At 36.1% G+C, this 17,898-nt stretch overlaps 1 protein-coding gene and 1 long non-coding RNA gene across 15 annotated transcripts in view; both read right to left on the reverse strand.

Annotated features, from left to right (window-relative positions):
* The window catches only part of LOC106937144 (glutamate receptor ionotropic, NMDA 1), a 52,158-nt gene that overhangs the window by 3,872 nt on the left and 30,388 nt on the right, over positions 1-17,898 (reverse strand). For 5 of the 14 annotated variants that reach the window (XM_015018502.1, XM_015018498.1, XM_015018497.1 and 2 more), the window contains 3 exons: positions 17,514-17,564; positions 11,758-11,784; positions 9,186-9,296 (listed from right to left, as the gene is read on the reverse strand). The exons of 4 other annotated variants lie outside the window; for them this stretch is intronic. In XM_015018502.1, the coding sequence (XP_014873988.1) occupies positions 9,186-9,296; positions 11,758-11,784; positions 17,514-17,564 (189 nt within the window). The remainder of the gene's footprint in view (positions 1-9,185; positions 9,297-11,757; positions 11,785-17,513; positions 17,565-17,898) is intronic. 5 more of the 14 variants (XM_015018505.1, XM_015018503.1, XM_015018501.1 and 2 more) reach the window with 4 other exon arrangements.
* LOC106937146 (uncharacterized) lies at positions 3,381-5,646 on the reverse strand. The gene is made up of 2 exons (XR_001422327.1): positions 5,579-5,646; positions 3,381-5,548 (listed from the first exon to the last, which is right to left on the reverse strand). It is a non-coding gene; the product is annotated as an uncharacterized LOC106937146 (long non-coding RNA).

Genomic DNA, 17,898 nt, shown 5'->3' on the forward strand with positions numbered 1-17,898 from the left:
TTTATTTTTGAGATATTCTAGAAATATGTGAGAGTTTAAAGTCAAATTTTTTTTTTTTTTTATACTCATATATATATATATATATATATATATATATATATATATATATATATATATATATATATATATATATATATATATATATATATATATCTGTATTCTTTCTTTAGATTCATCTCAACATTTCAAATGTTTTTTTCTAGCAAATTTTCAAATTCAAATTTCATTTTAGGTTACTTTATAAAAATAAAAGAAATTCAACTTTTCAAACTCATAAATTTCAAATTTTTTTCTAGAAAATTTCTGAAATTAATCTAAAAATTTCGGATTAATTTCCTAGTAATTTTTTTGACTTAAAATTGAGAAATTTCAATGTGTTTTTCTAGAAAATTTCTGAGCTTATTCTCAAAATTTCAGAATTCTTTGGCCGAAATTCACTCCTTTTTTCTATCTACAATGGACCTGATACGCCATCATAGAAAGAAGCCATATTGACTTTTCTTTACGAATAAAACCAGAAAAATGTGGCATGAATTAATATCCCACCCCTTTGACTTTGATACCCCAAAGTAAAACAAACTGTCTCTTTTCTACTCCCGTGTTTTTTAGTTGCCATTGGTTTTGCAGTGGTTTCCACATACACACCACTGAATGTCGCACCAAAAACCAAATAAAATCATTTTCTCTCATTTTGCTGTTGATGTTTGAAACCTAAAACAAAACTTTCTGATTCATAATTTCACCACTAGGTGGCACTCATGGCGCATTATGCCTTAATTCACAGACACACGGTTGGTAATAATTTAGAAAATAATAAATTAAAAAGTAACGCCCCCAGTCATGACACAGCAGAACACCCAACACTTTTCACAATGCGAGGCCACAAACTAATAACTTTTTCAATCTGTTTTTACAAACCACAGCACATAAGATCAGCCTGCTGTCGCCGTTTCCATGGGGACAAAAACAAAAATATTCAACCAAAAAATTAGATTTTTACAGATCCTTTCAGTTACGCCACAATTTTCTAATTTTGGAAAACTGTTTTAAAACCAAACCTTATTTTCCTTCTGAATTGAAATGATGCTGCTTTGTGTTGGTCTCCCTCATAAAGCTCCAATCTGATATACATAATATCACAGAGGGGTGTAAATACTTTTACAAAGCACTGAAACTTGATCTCATCATTCTAGCTGTTGGATTTGAGCTGAGAGCCGTTAGACGGGAGGAGACGAGAGGCTGGACAGCAGCAAGTTTAACGCAGCATCTATCTTTTAAAACACAAATAAGAATTCATTTCTCCTAAACACATTTGTTGTTTTTCTCTGGATTGTTGCAGGAAAGGCAAAGTCTCTAATTTTTGCAGCTTAGGAGGAACCTGAGTGAAGTTTGGCCCATCACGCCTCCTTTAATCTGACAAAACTGGTGTAAAAAATGTCCCGTTTGTGGCGCCATCATTTCAAAGATATTCATAAAAACGTTTCCAGAGCTCATCATCACCTATAACTTCAGAGCAAAAGCAGCAAATGAAATGAACTGACACCTGTTTTGTTACATTTGGGTAATGTAGCGCTGGCAGACCTAAAAATTCATCAATATCTTCAAAGAAAAAGCAGCACAAACAAAAAAATGTTGCAGCACAAACCTGGCCGAGTTGATTGTCATCAATTTTGTTTGATTTGAAGAAGGTGAGTGGGCTGGTTGACCTTTCATGACCTTTGGAAATATTTATTAATATCTTGAAAACAACTGCGGCACAAATAAAAAAAATTGCAGCACAAATGAAGCCAACAATCAACTCGGCTTCGTTTGTGCTGCAAAAATAAAACCAAACGTTAGATTTGGATAATGTGGCGGTGGTTGGTCTTTAAATTTTTATTTACATTGTCTCAAAAAAAGTAGCACAAACAAAACATTTTGCAGCACAAAAATAGTTGAGCTTGTCAAGTTGATTGACACCAGTTTTATTAGATTTGAAGAAAGTGGGTGGGCTGGTTGACCTTCCATGACCTTTGGAAACATTTATTAATATCTCCAAAACGATAGCAGCACAAGCTAATCTTTGCAGCACAAGCTAATCTTTGCAGCACAAACATTTGATGCCAGTTTTATTGGATTTGAAGAAGTTGTTGGCGGCCAAACTTCACTCGGGTTTAGGGGGAGCAGTTTAATTATCGTCAGATTTCAACGTGCCGTTGCGTCAGACTCTGCGTCTCGTCCTTCCTTCGCCGCTCTTATTTTGCGGCATCACAAAGAGCTGAGAGGGGAAACAATTTCCCGTCGTCAAGTGGGTAACGAAACTGTTTTCTGCTGAATTTTGTCTCGTTTTAGAACAAAAAAAAGTATCGAAAAACATGTCCGCCAAACATAAAGTCAACTGTAATCCCAATCGTCTCATTCGTTGTTCCGGAAACGTATTTTTGTTAAACTGGAGAAGTGAGTGAGGGAAGGTGTGCCCGTCTCATCGGTAGTTATCCTATTCAAGCTGCTTACGTTGCTTAGCTTACCTGCAGCTAACAGAGCCAAAACTCTGGAGCGCCTGAGCTTATGATGCTAACATGCTAACAGGAAGAGCAACATCCAGACCAGATGGTGGGCAGCACTGTGCAAACAGAGACTTTCTACGCCTGATTGAACGTTTTCAGGCTTTTTTTGGAGAACTTGGATGATTTTTTTTTTCTGAATTTGGCAACTTTTTCAATTGAAAAGCTGAGAATTATGGATTCTGATTCAATGAAATAGTTTCGGTAGCTTTTCAGCAAAATATATACCAATAATTCCTAATATAAATTAAAAATATTAATTCCATTAGCAGATTTTTTCCACTTATAATGTAGGAAAACTGTTTTCTTACAAATAAAAATAATCTGCCAGTGAAACTAGAACTTTCCATTAATATTAAGGAATAATTGACTTAAAACAAGCTCCTGCATTGTACCAAAAATGTTACTTGTAAGTTAGTTTCGTCTTAATTCAAGCTTAATATATTTGCACTAGAAACAACACAAAATTACTTGGTAAGATTTTGTGTTTTTGCAGTGTCATCCAAAAGCAAAACAATAATTTAACAAAGAAGAAAAATTCCCACATTTAATAACTTTATTAAAAAAAAAGATATTTGAACCACCAGAAATAATTAATATTATAAATATTGAACCAAATGAAACAAGTCCTGCTCAAATTAAAATGCTTAAACACAGAAACATCATTTTTTATCAATATTAAGGATTCATTGGCTTAGAGTTACCTGTAAACTAGTTTTGTCTAATTTCAAGTTTACTATAATATTTGCACTAAAAACTAAACCAAAAATACTTGGTAACATTTTGTGTTTTTGCAGTGTATGTTTGTATTTTTTAGAATTTCCTCCTTATCTTTACTGGCTTTTAGTGAAAAAGAACCTAAACATTTGTACATCAGAGGACGTAACTTAGACAAAAATGAAAACGTTTTCATGAAAAAGCAACCAAAGGCCAAAGAAAACCTGAAATCCGACTGACCAAGCCGACTTTAAACGGCTACAATAACATCTACAGAGCTGACTGAAGACTTTTGCACAGTTCTGATCATTTTCTAACCACCAGGAATCAGTTCTGGATGTTCCTCATCGTCAAACAGCTTACGGCCCCGTTTGCTCTCCGTATACCTTTCACTCCCTTGAGGGCGTTTTTAACGACGTCAAGTGGACCAGTCAAAGTAAGACATTTTACTGACATCACAAGCACAGGTAAGGCTTAAAAAGCTGCTTACTCCAGAGGACAGTCTACACACTGTTGCTACGGTAACTACAGCTAGGACAGGTAAAGGAGTCGGCATGCTTGCAGAGGAAGAGAGGAGCGGTGTGGCATGTGGGTGAGGGACACTGACACGCAAGTCCATTGATATCCATTAATATCAAAAAGAAGAACATTGATATAAAATTAAAATAATGGTCAAAGACTGGAGATGGTTGGTCTTTAGATTTAAATTTATCCGTATCTTCATTAATTTTCTCATTTTCCCCCCAATCAGGGCTCCAGAGCCAACTTTCAAACCTTAAACAACCCAAATTAACAAAACAAGTAGAAGGAAACTTTGGCAGCAGAAAAACAGATTTTAAAAATAGACTAAATCTATTTTAGTCATTTTTAAGAACGTAGCTGATATACGATACATGTGCCTTCATAAATACCTCAAAGTACAAAGTTAGAGTCGAACGCTTCCAGGTTATTGTCTTTTTCTCCGCAGATGTTCAGATAAGTATAAATGTTGAGGTGAAGCAGCGTCAGGTGACCTCGGGGTCAACGTTTCATCACTTCAAACTTTTTCCATTCAATTCCTCAAACTCACAGAAAACCGATTTTCAGCTCAACTGTAACAGAAATGCAGAAAACCAGAAACTCTCACTGCGTCAAGCAAACGCTTTGGGTGAATTAGCCACTCATTCACTATATAGTGCACCACAAGGCGAGTCGTCCATCTTGTACACCGCGTTAAAATTATTATTATTACTGTAGCTTTTCAGCAGCTATGCAGGCCATAAAACAATCTACTGTTAAAACCAGTGTTCATTTTATTGGTCCTAATAGATCATAAAGCAAATCAGTCAATCAAACAGGACATAATGTTAGCATGTCAATGCTAATGTTAGCAAAAACAAGCTGTTTTTATTATTATCTACTATATAATTCACTAAATATTTGTTATGTTGAACAATATACTTGCTAATAGAGAGAAAGTTTAATTCATGAGTTAAAGTGCAGATTAACGAAGAGCCGTCTAAGCAAACATGGAGCTAAATTAGCATTAAAATGCTAATATTAGCATGATAATGCCAAACAACTGTTTTATTATTACTTGGCACACTAAATGTAGATACTACAGAAACTGAGCCCTGAATTTACAATTAAGTGTAAAGCATTCATGTTTAATGAAATAATATCATCAATGCTAGTGCTAGCAGGCTAATGCTAAAATTTAGTTGTCTTTTTTACCATGTAGTTGACTAGAAATGTGTTTTATTTTACAGTAAATGTGTTTTTAGGTTCTGGATCCATTATTAAGAAGGGTAAGTGGAACTGGCTTAACCCATGTTAGCACATTAACAGCAATGTTAGCATGCTAATGTTAATATTCAATTATCATTTTACTACAGTACTATAAATGTTTCACATTTTAAATACACTGTACAGATGTTACCAAGTGTAAAATTGTGCTAAGCTAATCTAGTGTGCTAGTGTGGTAATGCTAATGCTAGCATGCTAACACAACATTTAAAGTGTAATTTCTTTTATCTCCAAAACATTGAACCAAAAAATGTCACATGGAACAGTAAGTATCCTGTGAAGAGTTTATTAGGATTAGTTAAAAATAAAATTAATATATCACCTTTTTGGAATATGATGCAATAAATTTACAAAATATAACATCAGCATTGATGTTAGTGTTGTACCACTAATGTTCAACTGTATTTTATACCTACTATAGGGCACTAGAGTTTATATCATGGTGCAGGATGTTATTTTTAAAGTTCCCTTATGTCAACAGAACATTAGCATGCTAGCATTAACTACTTTAGTAGTTAATGCTAGCATGTAACTACATGTAAAGTAAAGTAGTCATTTTAACCAATCATTTAAAAGACAACAAGTCTTAAATGACTGGTTAAAAATCAATCAAAGGTTATCAGTCATTATTTAATCTAGTGTGCAGTGCTTTACTGTTGTACTGTTAATGCACTGAATGAATGTTGTGGACAAACATTTTGAAGCTCCCACATGTCGGTACATTCCCACTTGTTGCGCTGCATCTGTAATCAGATGAAGCTTAACATGTGGCTTCAGCTGGCGCGAGTAAAAGTAATTATTCTGGCAATCAGTGGGATGTTTGACCAACATGTGGGGAGTCTGGGTCAGTCTGGTGGAATAATCTAAATTTAAAACAACCAACAACAGAACAGGTATTTTATTTTTACTCATGAACAAAAACCCAAAAAAGGAGGAAAATCTGTTCCTCTTTCTGACCTACAACCAACGAGAAAACAATCAGCAGCACCACTGAGTTTAGATCAGTGAAATCTGAAGTTTTAGGAACAATGACTAACATAGATATGTATTTTAATGATCTGTAATAATTTATGTAAGATAATCCTGCTGTTCCCTCTCTGACTGCATTTTCAACCTAAAACAGACAAACTACCTTTTAAATACACATCAAATGTACTCTGCAATTAAAATTACAAAACAATTTACCTCAGTTCAGCTTAATTCACTGGTTATACACCCAATCTTTGACAATAGACACATTGATTTTCCCACATTTGTAAACATATTTGCTCTGTAAGAGACCATTTATTTATTTATAAAAATCCATGACCAGAATTTACCCAATGTGTCAGAAGATCTGGGCATAAAGGCGATATAACGGATTAAAAATGTGTTTATGGCACAGAAAATGTGTTGTAGATAGGCTATACATGGCATTTGTTAAGAAGTGTAATGTTAGCATGTTAATGCTAATGCTAGCATGTTGAACCTTAAGTAATAATAGACATTAAAGCTCAACAATCCTTCTTTTTATCATAATCGTAGCGTAGAGGCACTGAGTATCAGATTAATTGGGGGAAAAACGTAAAGTAATGTGACCTGAGTTAACCAAAACTAACTTTTGCAAGCTAAAGGTCATGTTAGCATGTTTACGCTAATGTTACGCTAATGTCTGGGCAATTAATCTAATGCAGAAGCACAACAATCATCTGGAAATGTAAAGTTGTCCTCCTGTTAGCTAATTCTGGAGCGCTAGCTACAACATTTGTTCCCACTGAGAAAAAGATACTTTGCTAAGGTTGCTAAACGTTAAGTGTAAGTAGCCCTGCTAGCTATGCTACTTTGTGAACAAAATATAGTGACTGAGTGACATTCACATTTCAAACACACCTGCAGTCGCTGCGAATATGCAGAAAAATAATTATGCTTGTCCTGTGATAGAATGAGAGTCTGACAGTTCTCAAAATTTGTTGCATGATTACAAAAGAAGAATAATTCAAACAGAAAAGAAGACAGTCGTCTTCACCTGAAAATACAACCTGAAAGAGGCATGCACAGTTCAGACCACAAGGAAAATAAAGAACTGTGACAAAGAAAACATGAGAAATCAAAAGATTATCAATAAAAATCCATGAGTGTAATCCTGAAAATAGACATGTTGTTAAGTCAGTCAACACGCTGGGTTTCTTCTTAGCCTGGCCATCACTACTGCCTTGATCATGAGTTTGGAAAGAAAAAAAACAACAAAAACAACAAGAAACCAAAGTTACAGAACACCAGCGCATGCTCGACAAAACATAATCAAAACCCAAACTGAGGAAAGTGCAGGGTTGGTTGCAAAGGAACTGAGGAAACACACAGGATCAAGCAGTCAAAATGACTCCACACAATCATATGAACAGACAGGATCACACACTGCAGCGCCACCACCAGGAAAACCACTGCCATAACCCACACCGAGACCAGGTTAGGAGGGAACAGCAGCTCAACACAAAACACGGCTTGCTGGCTTTTGTCGCCCTCGTCCTCTTGAAGACCCCAAAAACCCCTAGAGACCCCGGATTATCGGGAGGCTTTAAGGAGACGCTTTATTTTGAAGGGGTGTGCATAAAACAGATGGAAGACTGTCGTAAACATGAACGAGTCTTCATGAGCGTTTATGACTGTTGTCGTTAAGTGTCATTCGGTAAATGATGACACCTTTAATGAAAAGTTGTCATTGTTTAAGTTGTCTTTATGACAACTTGACAATAAATTATAACTATTTTATAACAAGTATTGATTGTCAAACTTTAAAACGTTAAACGTTGTCATCTTTGTTATGACAACTTGACATGACAGAAATTATTATCTGTCATAAGTATGTTATGACAAGTATTGATTCTCAAACTTTATAATGTTATGTAGCTTTATGGTTAATATTACATTGCTCTGTCATTTGTTGTTACTCTTTTTGAATTAGTTTGCAAAGTTCATAAGTGTTATAACATATTTATTACACATTATGATGTCTTAGTTAATATTAAGTTGTCATAACAGACATTTATTGTTGACAACCAAACATTAACAAAGATATTATAATCTATCATAAATATGTTATAACAAGTGTTGACTATCAAATTTAAAAAGTTATGGAGCTTTATATGTTATTACATTACTGTCATTTATTGATAGTCTTTTTGAATTAATATGGAAAGTTCATGGTTTTTATAACATATTTATTACAGATTATGATGTCTTGGTTAATGTCCATTTATCATAATAAAGACAACAATGTCTTTGTTATGACAACCAGGCATTAAGCAAGAAATTATAATCTGTTATAAATATGTTATAACAAGTACTGATTATCAAACTAAAAGGTTTTGTAACTTTATGTGTGAATATTACATTACATATTTATTACAGATTATGATATCTCAGTTAATGTTAAGTTGACAACAAAAACATTTATTGTTTTGGATATCAAGCTATCAAAAGACATTCTTTGTCTTGGTTAATGTCAAGTTGTTATAACTATATTATAACAAGTATTGATTATCAAACTTTAAAAAGCTTTGTGGCTTAATTTTCATCTAATTATTCCTACGATATTTCAGCAAGGTGTCTACAAAGTACTTATGAACTTTGCCTATTTATTCAACTTGACTTTATGTCAAATTGTCATAAATAAATTTTGTCTTTGTTAATGTCGAGTCGTCGTAACAAAGACATTTTAAACCAAGTCAACTTTTCATTAAAAGTGTCATTATTTACTGTCTGACATTAACGACAGCAGTCAAACCCCCTGAAGTCTCCTTCATGTTTACAACAGTAAACATGAAGTTTACGTCAGTCTCTTACACACAGCCCTTCAAAATAAAGCGTCTCTGTTTTCTCCTCCCTGCTAACCTCGGCCGCCCTGACCTAGGATCTTTCGCTGGTTGACGCTAACGGAGCGGTAAACCCTACATGGTGATGGCTGATCGATGGCAAAAGGGACAGACACTTGGCAGAGGCTGCGCAGAGTCGCGTGGAAATGAGTGGGCTGGACATGGGACTCGTTCGGATGTGGGGGGATGTATGCAGAGAGGACAGAGGAGGAGAGAAGGAGGTGAAACCAGAGACAGAGGAGGAGGAGAGAAACGTGGAGTGGAGGTCGTTGATCCTTCGTCTCCTTACCGTGTCTTTGGAGGACCTACGTCTCTTGATGCTGGAAGCCAGGGTGGTACTGATGGACCTAAAAGAGGCTTTCTTTTTGGGGTCGGGCTCTGCTCTACCACTTTTCCTATCCTAAAATGAATATATGTAGAAACATTATTCGTGCGCTACGGCCGGGGCGACGACTGTGCCGCTCAGTCTCACCCAGTCGCTCTACACCCAGCACCCGACACCCCACCTTAGTGTCTACGGTTTTTAGAAAGGATCTTGTCGGACAAACACTAGAGCATTTAAAAAAGTAAAAAAACAAAAAGAAGTGAAAGGAGGGAGAAAGAAAGAAAGGGATAAAGCTTGTTATTAGGTGTGTGTCTGTTCTAGGGCTTACTGCACAGGATGGTGGAGTAGTCCTCCAAAATGTGCTCAAACATCCTCGGAAATGCACTGGGATGAGTGATGACTAGAAAAGATGTCAGTGATTGTGATATTTATATTTACTTAAACCATCTAAATGAATGGCTGCTGCCTGGAAACACCCAACTGATCGAAGCCTTGAGATGGGTTGACGGAAACGCTAAACATGACCTATTGAGGTACGATGGATGTGAAAAGTTTGCACTGCTGGGTTTTTGTGATGTAAAAAAATATCAAGATATTTCTGATGCAACTAATACTTGATTGCCTTTAATGGTATCAATGAGATACATCTTGAATTGGTAGCAACCTCCTAATCTGTCAGACTGACTCCTGTTGGGAAACTTAGTTTAACTCTCATCTAAATTGGATCTGAATCCAGTTTTGTTTGGACTAGTTATTATTCTTCGGATCATTGTCCTTTAAACTTTCCCAAGCTAACACTCACTCATGGACTCCTAACTTGAACTGTCCCCTGCAGTAACACAACATCTTAATATTTACAACCTGAAGTTAAAATATTAACTCATTGGTTTTGTTCCTCCAAACAAAAGGTGGCGCTGTTTTGTAAATGTGACAATAAAAACATGAACTCGGGGCGTTCTGAATTATTTACAGATTCTGTAAATATGGATTCAAAGCTTTCCAAAGAAAGTATCAAAAAAGTTCTTTACTGCAAGTGTTGTGAGTAATTTGTAATTTAGAAGCATAAGAAGAAAACAGATTTGTGTTGCTTTGGCAAAAACAAACATTTTCTTTCAGCCAGTCAGCTGCCCAACATTAATAAATTTATTTTAGGTGTAATGATGCAGTTAGTCAGCGCGGGGCACAGCGCCGCGTCACTGGTATATAGCTTTCATATTCTATAAATATGTTTGTTTAAAAATGTGAGAAAACAACAATTTCCTGTTTATTAAGTCATTATTTAACACAGTTGATACAAAATAATGTTAAAATTAGTTATTTTTTAATTCAGCATTTTATATTTAGCCAGTCAGGTCATGAAAAGATGGTCGGCACTTTTCAGACAAGAAAATTAAAGTTTTTTAAGAAAATGGCCTCTCATCAATTAATTATCAGTTGGTCAATAAGATCAATCTTAGCTCATTAATTGATATTTATCCTAATTTCTGAGGAACATTTCCAGACTCAACATTGTCTCATTTCTTTACATCACAAAAACAGATCATCTTCTGAGGTTTGTGCAAACTTTGCATATTCAGTGCAATACGACATTAAATGACATTAAATGACATTAAATGACAGCATTTTGGGGCCATCGTGGATAAAAACAAGTAAACTTTTGCCAAAAAACTCAGAAATTTTCTAGAAATAAAACAAGGAAATTTCTCATTTAGAAAAGTCAAAAATCTGCTAGAAATTTTGAGATTAACTTGAGAAATTTTCTAGAAAAAACAAAACTTTTTGAGTTTGACAACTCAAAATTTTTTCCCAGAAAATAATCTTAGAAATTTTATGATTAATCTCAGAAAATTTCGAGGAAAAAAATAAAAGTTTTGAGTTTAACAAGTCAAACATTTGCTAGAAAAAAACTCGGAAATTTTTAGATTTATCTCAGAAATTTTCTAGAAAGAAACTTGGAAATTTCTGAGTTTGAAAAGTCAAAAATGTTCAACTTTTTAAAACTCTGAAAATATCCGTGCTTTTTTAAAAATAATTTCTGAAAATGATCTCAAAATTTCTGATTTTTTTTCTAACAAATTTTCAACTTTTGAAACTCCTAAATGTCCAATTTTTTTCTGTAAAATTTCTGAGATTAATCCTACAATTTCAGATTTTTTGTAGCAAATTTTAAACTTTTGAAACTCTAAAATTTCAATTTTTTTCTAGAAAATTTCTGAGTCTAATGTAAAGATTTTAGAGTTTTTTGGCAGGAATGTACTCCTGTCTCTTTTTCTACCCACGATGCCCCTAATGCACCGTCACATCGTTACGATCGGAGCTTAGCGAATGGTTTCATTTACTTTTCAAAACAAAGTGGAAAAGTTATTTAAGAAATAACTTCTCAGTAGTTTTGCAGCCGTTTCGGCGCCTTCCTCCCTCCCTCCCTGCCTCCCTCCCTCACCCTCTGAGCCCCACAGCTACTCTCACAGTGACTGCATGGTTTGTGTGCAGAAATAAACAAAACCAAATAAATAAACTCATATTAATGAATTCTTACATCCTGAGTCTCTACAGAGGAAGAGGGCTGCATAGGGGGGAGAAAAGAAAAATAAAATAAATTTCCATCCACCTGATTATTACTTTATACAAGATCCTTAAGCAAAAGCCAAGGGAACTAAAAAAATTATTAAAAAATAATAAAAATGTGGCGAATATTTATTTAAAAACTGCTAGCAAAGCAAACATCCACATCCAAAGCCAGGCAGGTATAAAAAAGTGAGAAGCTACAGTTTTGGATGCATATCGAAGGGAAAACAATAGCGACAAAAGTCAGTAACTGAAGCCCATTTAAAGTCATTATACCGTGAAGCGGTATAATGGAAATTCACCCCACACACAAGGGAATGTGATGCAGCATGATAGGTGGAATGGGTCCCTAATGCAGCAGCAAACCCACGTTCCTAACCAAATTAAACCTCATATGGAGCAGTTTAAATACCCAACTGTAAGATGGGATTTTATCCTAAAAGTAAATAAAAATAAACAAAAAAGAAGCGCTCTAAGATGGATGTTGTTAAAGAAAATGTGGTGGGTAGTTTGGGGCTGGGCAGTGTGGTGTGAATTTCAACATGCCTTCATGGATGGAGGGGCGTCATAAAGGAGGAAAACATAGAGTAATAATGATAATTAAACATTAAACAGAGCAGGACAGATCGATGGCGGCCAGCACTGGGCCTGCAGAGCATCGTCTCTCATCAGGTCACATGACTCGGCTGTTTCAGCTTCAGGAGATCGCCGCTTCACACTCAGTACGGAAAGCAAAAAAGAACAAAATCTGTTTGTTTTCCTGTTGAAAGATGAGACCTCATGTTGGTAAATATTAATGCAGAGTGGAAACGCTTTATTAGAAGGAGGAGCACAAGGCTGACATGACGACCTCTTAAATATGGAGGAGTATCTATAAATGTTTACGGCTTTTATGAACCGTCGGTCAGTAAATAAAGACATTTTTAAGATATAGTTGCATTAAAACTTGAATTACAAGACTTTGCATTACTCAGTCAATGAAATCACAATTTTTCAAGAAAAGTTGCATTTAGGGTCAGTTAAAAGTGTCAACTTTACAACAGTTGGTAAATAATAATTATAAAGAAAAGTTGCATTAAAATTTTAATTAAAAGTCCATTAAAAGTGTCAACTTTGCAATATTATGTATATAATGTTACTTTTACAGCAAAGTTGCATTAAAACCTGAATTAAAAGCATCAACTTTCAGTCAGTAAGATCACAATTTTCTGAGCAAAGTTGCAGTAAAAGTTAGATTAAAAGTGTCAACTATAAAATACTCGGTAAATAATTATATTTTAGAGCAAAGTTGCATTGCATTGAAACTGTTACTTTGCCTTATTTGGTAAATTATGACACTTTCAAAACAAAGTTGCATTATAATTTGCATTAAAAGTCCATTAAAAGTGTGAACTTTACAATGCTTGGTAAATAATGACAGTTTAAAAGCAAAGCTGGATTAAAACTTGCATTGAAAGTGTTAACTTTGCTTTAAAAGTGTCATTATTTGCCAAATATCCACTTAAAAATGCATTAAAATAAATTAAAAGTGCATTATTCTGACACTATTAAAGCAAAGTTGCATTAAAACTTGCATTAGAAGTGTCATCTTTGCATCATTCAGTAAATTAGATCACAGTGTCCTGAGCAAAGATGAATTAAAACTAGCATTAAAAGTGTCATTATTTACCGAATGACGCTTCATCTGTAAACATTTATAAAAACTCCTCCATGTTTCTGACGGCGTCGAGTCGGTTTTATGCACAACCCTTCAAATAAAATGTTACTGAGTTCATTTGGCTTCAGAAGATAAAAACAACAACAAATCAAAGCTTAGTGACGACACATCCCTTCTTCAGGTTTAGCATCAGCAGCAGGTGAAGCCGCCCGGCGGCGCGGAGCCCTGATGAGGCGCTGCTGCGCTCAGTGTCGGCCATGCTGGGCATGCGGAGCCATCAGACCAAGCCAGGAACGGACTTATGCACCAGATAAACGGCCTGTTTCCCGCCGGATCATTACTCTGTTACCGTCGCTCAGCTGCAGAGGCTGCTGCGTTTCGAGGTGAGGCCAGTTTGAGTCGTTCAGAGAGGAGTGCACCTCTGAGTAAGATCTGCTTCAAAAGGTGAAGCTGAAGCTCAAGACGGGAAGCGCCTCAGCAGGAGAAATGGCAACAGTGATGTAAATCTTTAGAATGTAACATGGTGCAATCAAAAGACTATCCACTATTCCCAGCTTTAGTTTCAGTTTTGTTGGCTTTATTTAGCCTCATTAGCTTCGTTTATAGCTTGTGCTCCTAATATCTTAAGTTTTAGATCATTTAGCTATTAGCTGTGAGCAATTAGCATTTTTAGACAAACTTGTTAGTTTGTTCTAAGCCCAACTAGCAGTTTCTAGATGAAATAGCTATTAGCTGTTAGCAGTTAGCTTGACTCTTAGTCTGTTACAGCAGCTTAAGTCTTAGCTTATCTGTCATTTTCTGCTAGCTTAAGCATCTTTTAGCTTGACTCTCAATCTGAGCAGCTTAACCAAAGTACCTGTTAGCTTCAGTTTTAGCTTAAGGAGCAGCTCAGCCTGTGTAGCTGTTAGCTCTAGCGGAGTACTCTCAGTTTGAGTAGCTATTAGCTTAATACTTGCATAGCTTTTAGCTTGGCTCTTAGCTTGAGCTGCTTGTTCCTTAATTCACATATTTGCATATCCATATGCTTGACTTTTAAATTGTTAAACTGAGTCTGACTCTGATTAGCCGTTAGCTGATATTAGCTAAAGTAGCTTTTGGTTTGAATTATACCCAGACCCGCTGTTAGCTTCAGGCGGAGCACTTGATACCACGCTACTCGTTACATTATTATTTATATTCATCACTTAAACTCTGTAGGAAAAATCTTCATTATTCAAGACAAAAGGTTACAACAAAAACAAACTGTTGTGAACATAAAATACAAAAATAACAGTGGTTAACATTCATGCCTCTTCACTGAACTAATTTGAATACCATTAAATTCTTAGGAAAATATATTCTTATGATGTTAAAATAAAGACACAAAATATATGTAAATATATAAAAAACATACATCATAAGGATCTACATCACTATTAGGATAGAAAAACAGCTAAGTGCCTCTGAGTCATGCATTAAACTTTAAAGCTTTTGCAAAAAAGCAGCATCTTCAAACAGCATCTTGCAGAGATTTAGTCAGACGTGCACTTTCTCTGAAGCTACATTCATTTTGAATGTGCACAGTCCTCCATAATGCTGTGATACACCAACCTGAGGCAGTATAAGCATATAAAGCATATACATATAAAAAAAACATACAAGCAGTCAAAATGAAGCCAACGATGAGACTGCAGGTTTTTCTGCTTGCCGTACTAAGGAAGGAGGACGGCACATAAACTGATCTTATATTCTCCGTCATCATGATTTGTGTCCTACATAAGCAAGTTGTCACTTTCAATAAATGAAAACTGGAGCGTGGAGTAATCAGCGCGCCCAGATAGGATTCGAAATAACATTCAAGCTGAACTAATTGAATTAGTTGGACTCTGCAGGCGCCCTCGGTGGTTGTTCTGCAAGATGCCGCTGCAAATACGTCTCCACAGCGACGGTCAATAAGCAGCAGCAGCCATCTTTGTCCGCTAGACAACGCGACCCTCAAAATATCAACGTTTAATGTGTCGTTCTCCTTTCTCAGTGATAACGCCCTGCATGCATTCAGTCTGCTTCATGTTTCTGAAACTCGAACATCCATATGAGGAGACTAACAGATGCGTCTATCAGTAGACGCCGTTAACAGGCACTTACATTCATACTGTACCTTCCTCCAGCCCCTGCTGTCTCATTCCAGCAGGGACTAACAGACAGACCACAGACACACTGCCAGGCCCGGATCGCTGACTGCGATCGGCCGTCAAGCCACAGAAAACCTGAGTGACGTTCAGAAACCTCACAGCTGCACTGATTACATCGGAGCACAGCAGCAAATCACGTTCTTGATTGGCCGAGTAAAGGGACTTTTCCTGCTGCTGCTTGATTAGAGCTGAAATCAGTCGACCCGAGTAAAAAAAGCAGATTCAGACAGAAACAGTACCGTGCAAAACTGTTGAGTCATGCTTTAGCTCTTTGTTTAGACTTCATGCTCGTTAGCCGAGAAAGTTTGGAGTGAAGTGTGAATGTGCAACTGAACTGTGGTTCATCTACAAACCTATTGGTTTGGTTGAACTGAACTCTATAGATATGTTGCAAGATCCTGCTCGCTAACAATGACTAGCATTGGTTTTAGCTGTCAAGTTCTTAACATAACTTGCTAAAATGACTAAAATGTACGCCTGCTACATACAAGAAAAAGGACGCAGTTCTTTGCTACCAATTGCCAACACAACAAGTAGATGAGATCAGAAAAAAGTTTTAATTAAGAAGAAATAGCGAGGAAGAGGAAAGTATCTCAGCTAAGCTAGCTTGACTATGACAACCTTAACATGTAGATGTGCTGTGGAATTCTGTGTTTTGGTTGTTAAAAACTAAAAAAAAAAGTGCACCTAAACACACCAACTCTGACACATCGTCAGTAGAGCAGGAGTTTAAATTAGCAGAGTTAGCTTAGCCAATAGCAGCGGTAGCTAATCCACCACAGCGATCACTTAAAAATAATCACAAAATAAACATGAAGCCTAAAAACAAAACTAGCGGTCTGAATGTTCTTTGTGTGGGAAATGTTTGAGTGTTTTTTGGTGCTGAATCCATTGTTGTCAGTTGCTATGGCAACGAGTCTGTCGTAGCGTAGCCAAAACAGAGAGCGAGAAAAGAGAAGAATACGAGCGGTTTTAATTGACATAATTTATAATAAAAGAAAGAACATTTTAAAAAACGGCTTAACTTAGAAAAGTTAAAAAACATTTAATTGCATGTTAAATAAAAACTTTAAAAAGTTGAGGTAACTTTTTACAAATTTCTCTTAACTCATCATTTTTATTTTAATATAATTTCTGAAGCCTGTAAGTGTTTTGAACTTGACAGCTAAAGTCATAGCAACAAGGAAACTAAACCGAGTCAAGTTGAGTGACCAAACTTTGTTTTACAGTACAACTTTTTCAAAAGGCCAAAAATTTTCTCCTTTTTGTCTTTAGAAAGGCACTGATTAATATATTTTAATGTAGCGTTTATCAACTGTTTTAACCATTTTAAATGCTTTTTTTTTGTGGCATTTGACTTTAATCCTGGTAATCAGACAGGAAGTGGATGAAACATTTCAAATTAATCCCAAACACTGAGCGTTTAAATACCAAACATGAAGTTTTTGCACAGTACTGTACGTGAATAGTTTACATAAATAACCAGTAATCTGTAACCTGAAGGAACATGCTGAAGGTTTGTGTGAACTGGCCCTTTAAGTAGATTGTTTTTTAGAGTGTGCTGCTCTGCAGAGCCTCAGGCGTGTTTTTCCTGCGCTGCTGCATGTCATGTTCGCTCTCTAGCAGTAAATATGGGTCGCTACAGTCCGACTCAGACAAAGCTTCGATTGTTTTTATGCTCTATTTGTATGTTTTGCTCCTGGCTGCTGCGTCGCTGTGAGAGAGAGAAAAAGTCAATGTTGGGACAATCAAAGCATCAGTTCTGCTACAACCATCTTTGACCTTACGAAGCTTAAAGAAACACTCCACCATGCCATGAAGCAGCTCAAAGGGTTTAGATGGTGTCCACTATGTTTACTTAAGTTCTACTGAGAGCGGTGACGTAGGAGAGCTACGTACTAACGAGGGAGTCCCAGTCACCGCTTGACTTCCAGAGGCTTCCTTACTGTCCTGCAGGCACACACAAGACATACGGCTGCAGTTCGACTCCTGGAAACAATCCGGACCCTGAAAGTCGCCGTCCAGAACCGGTTCCAGAACTGGGTTTTATTTTGGGCCGTATTGAGATTATGATGGTCCTCAAAGGGCAGAATGTGAAGATGAAACCCAGAAACAAACGTCTACACAGGAATAAAGAGCCGCGACTTTAACTCATGAGTTACATAATGCTGGACTTTATTCCACATCCATGGGGTTTGGCAGAAAGCAGCAGAAGATTACGACCACTGAAAAAAAAGGATTCTGGGTTTTATTTTCTAAAATCTAAAGTCAAAATTCTGAGAAA

Source organism: Poecilia latipinna, unplaced genomic scaffold (genome assembly GCF_001443285.1).
Source record: "Poecilia latipinna isolate Pla-1442-1.1 unplaced genomic scaffold, P_latipinna-1.0 Scaffold2285, whole genome shotgun sequence".
Lineage (NCBI taxonomy): Eukaryota > Metazoa > Chordata > Actinopteri > Cyprinodontiformes > Poeciliidae > Poecilia > Poecilia latipinna.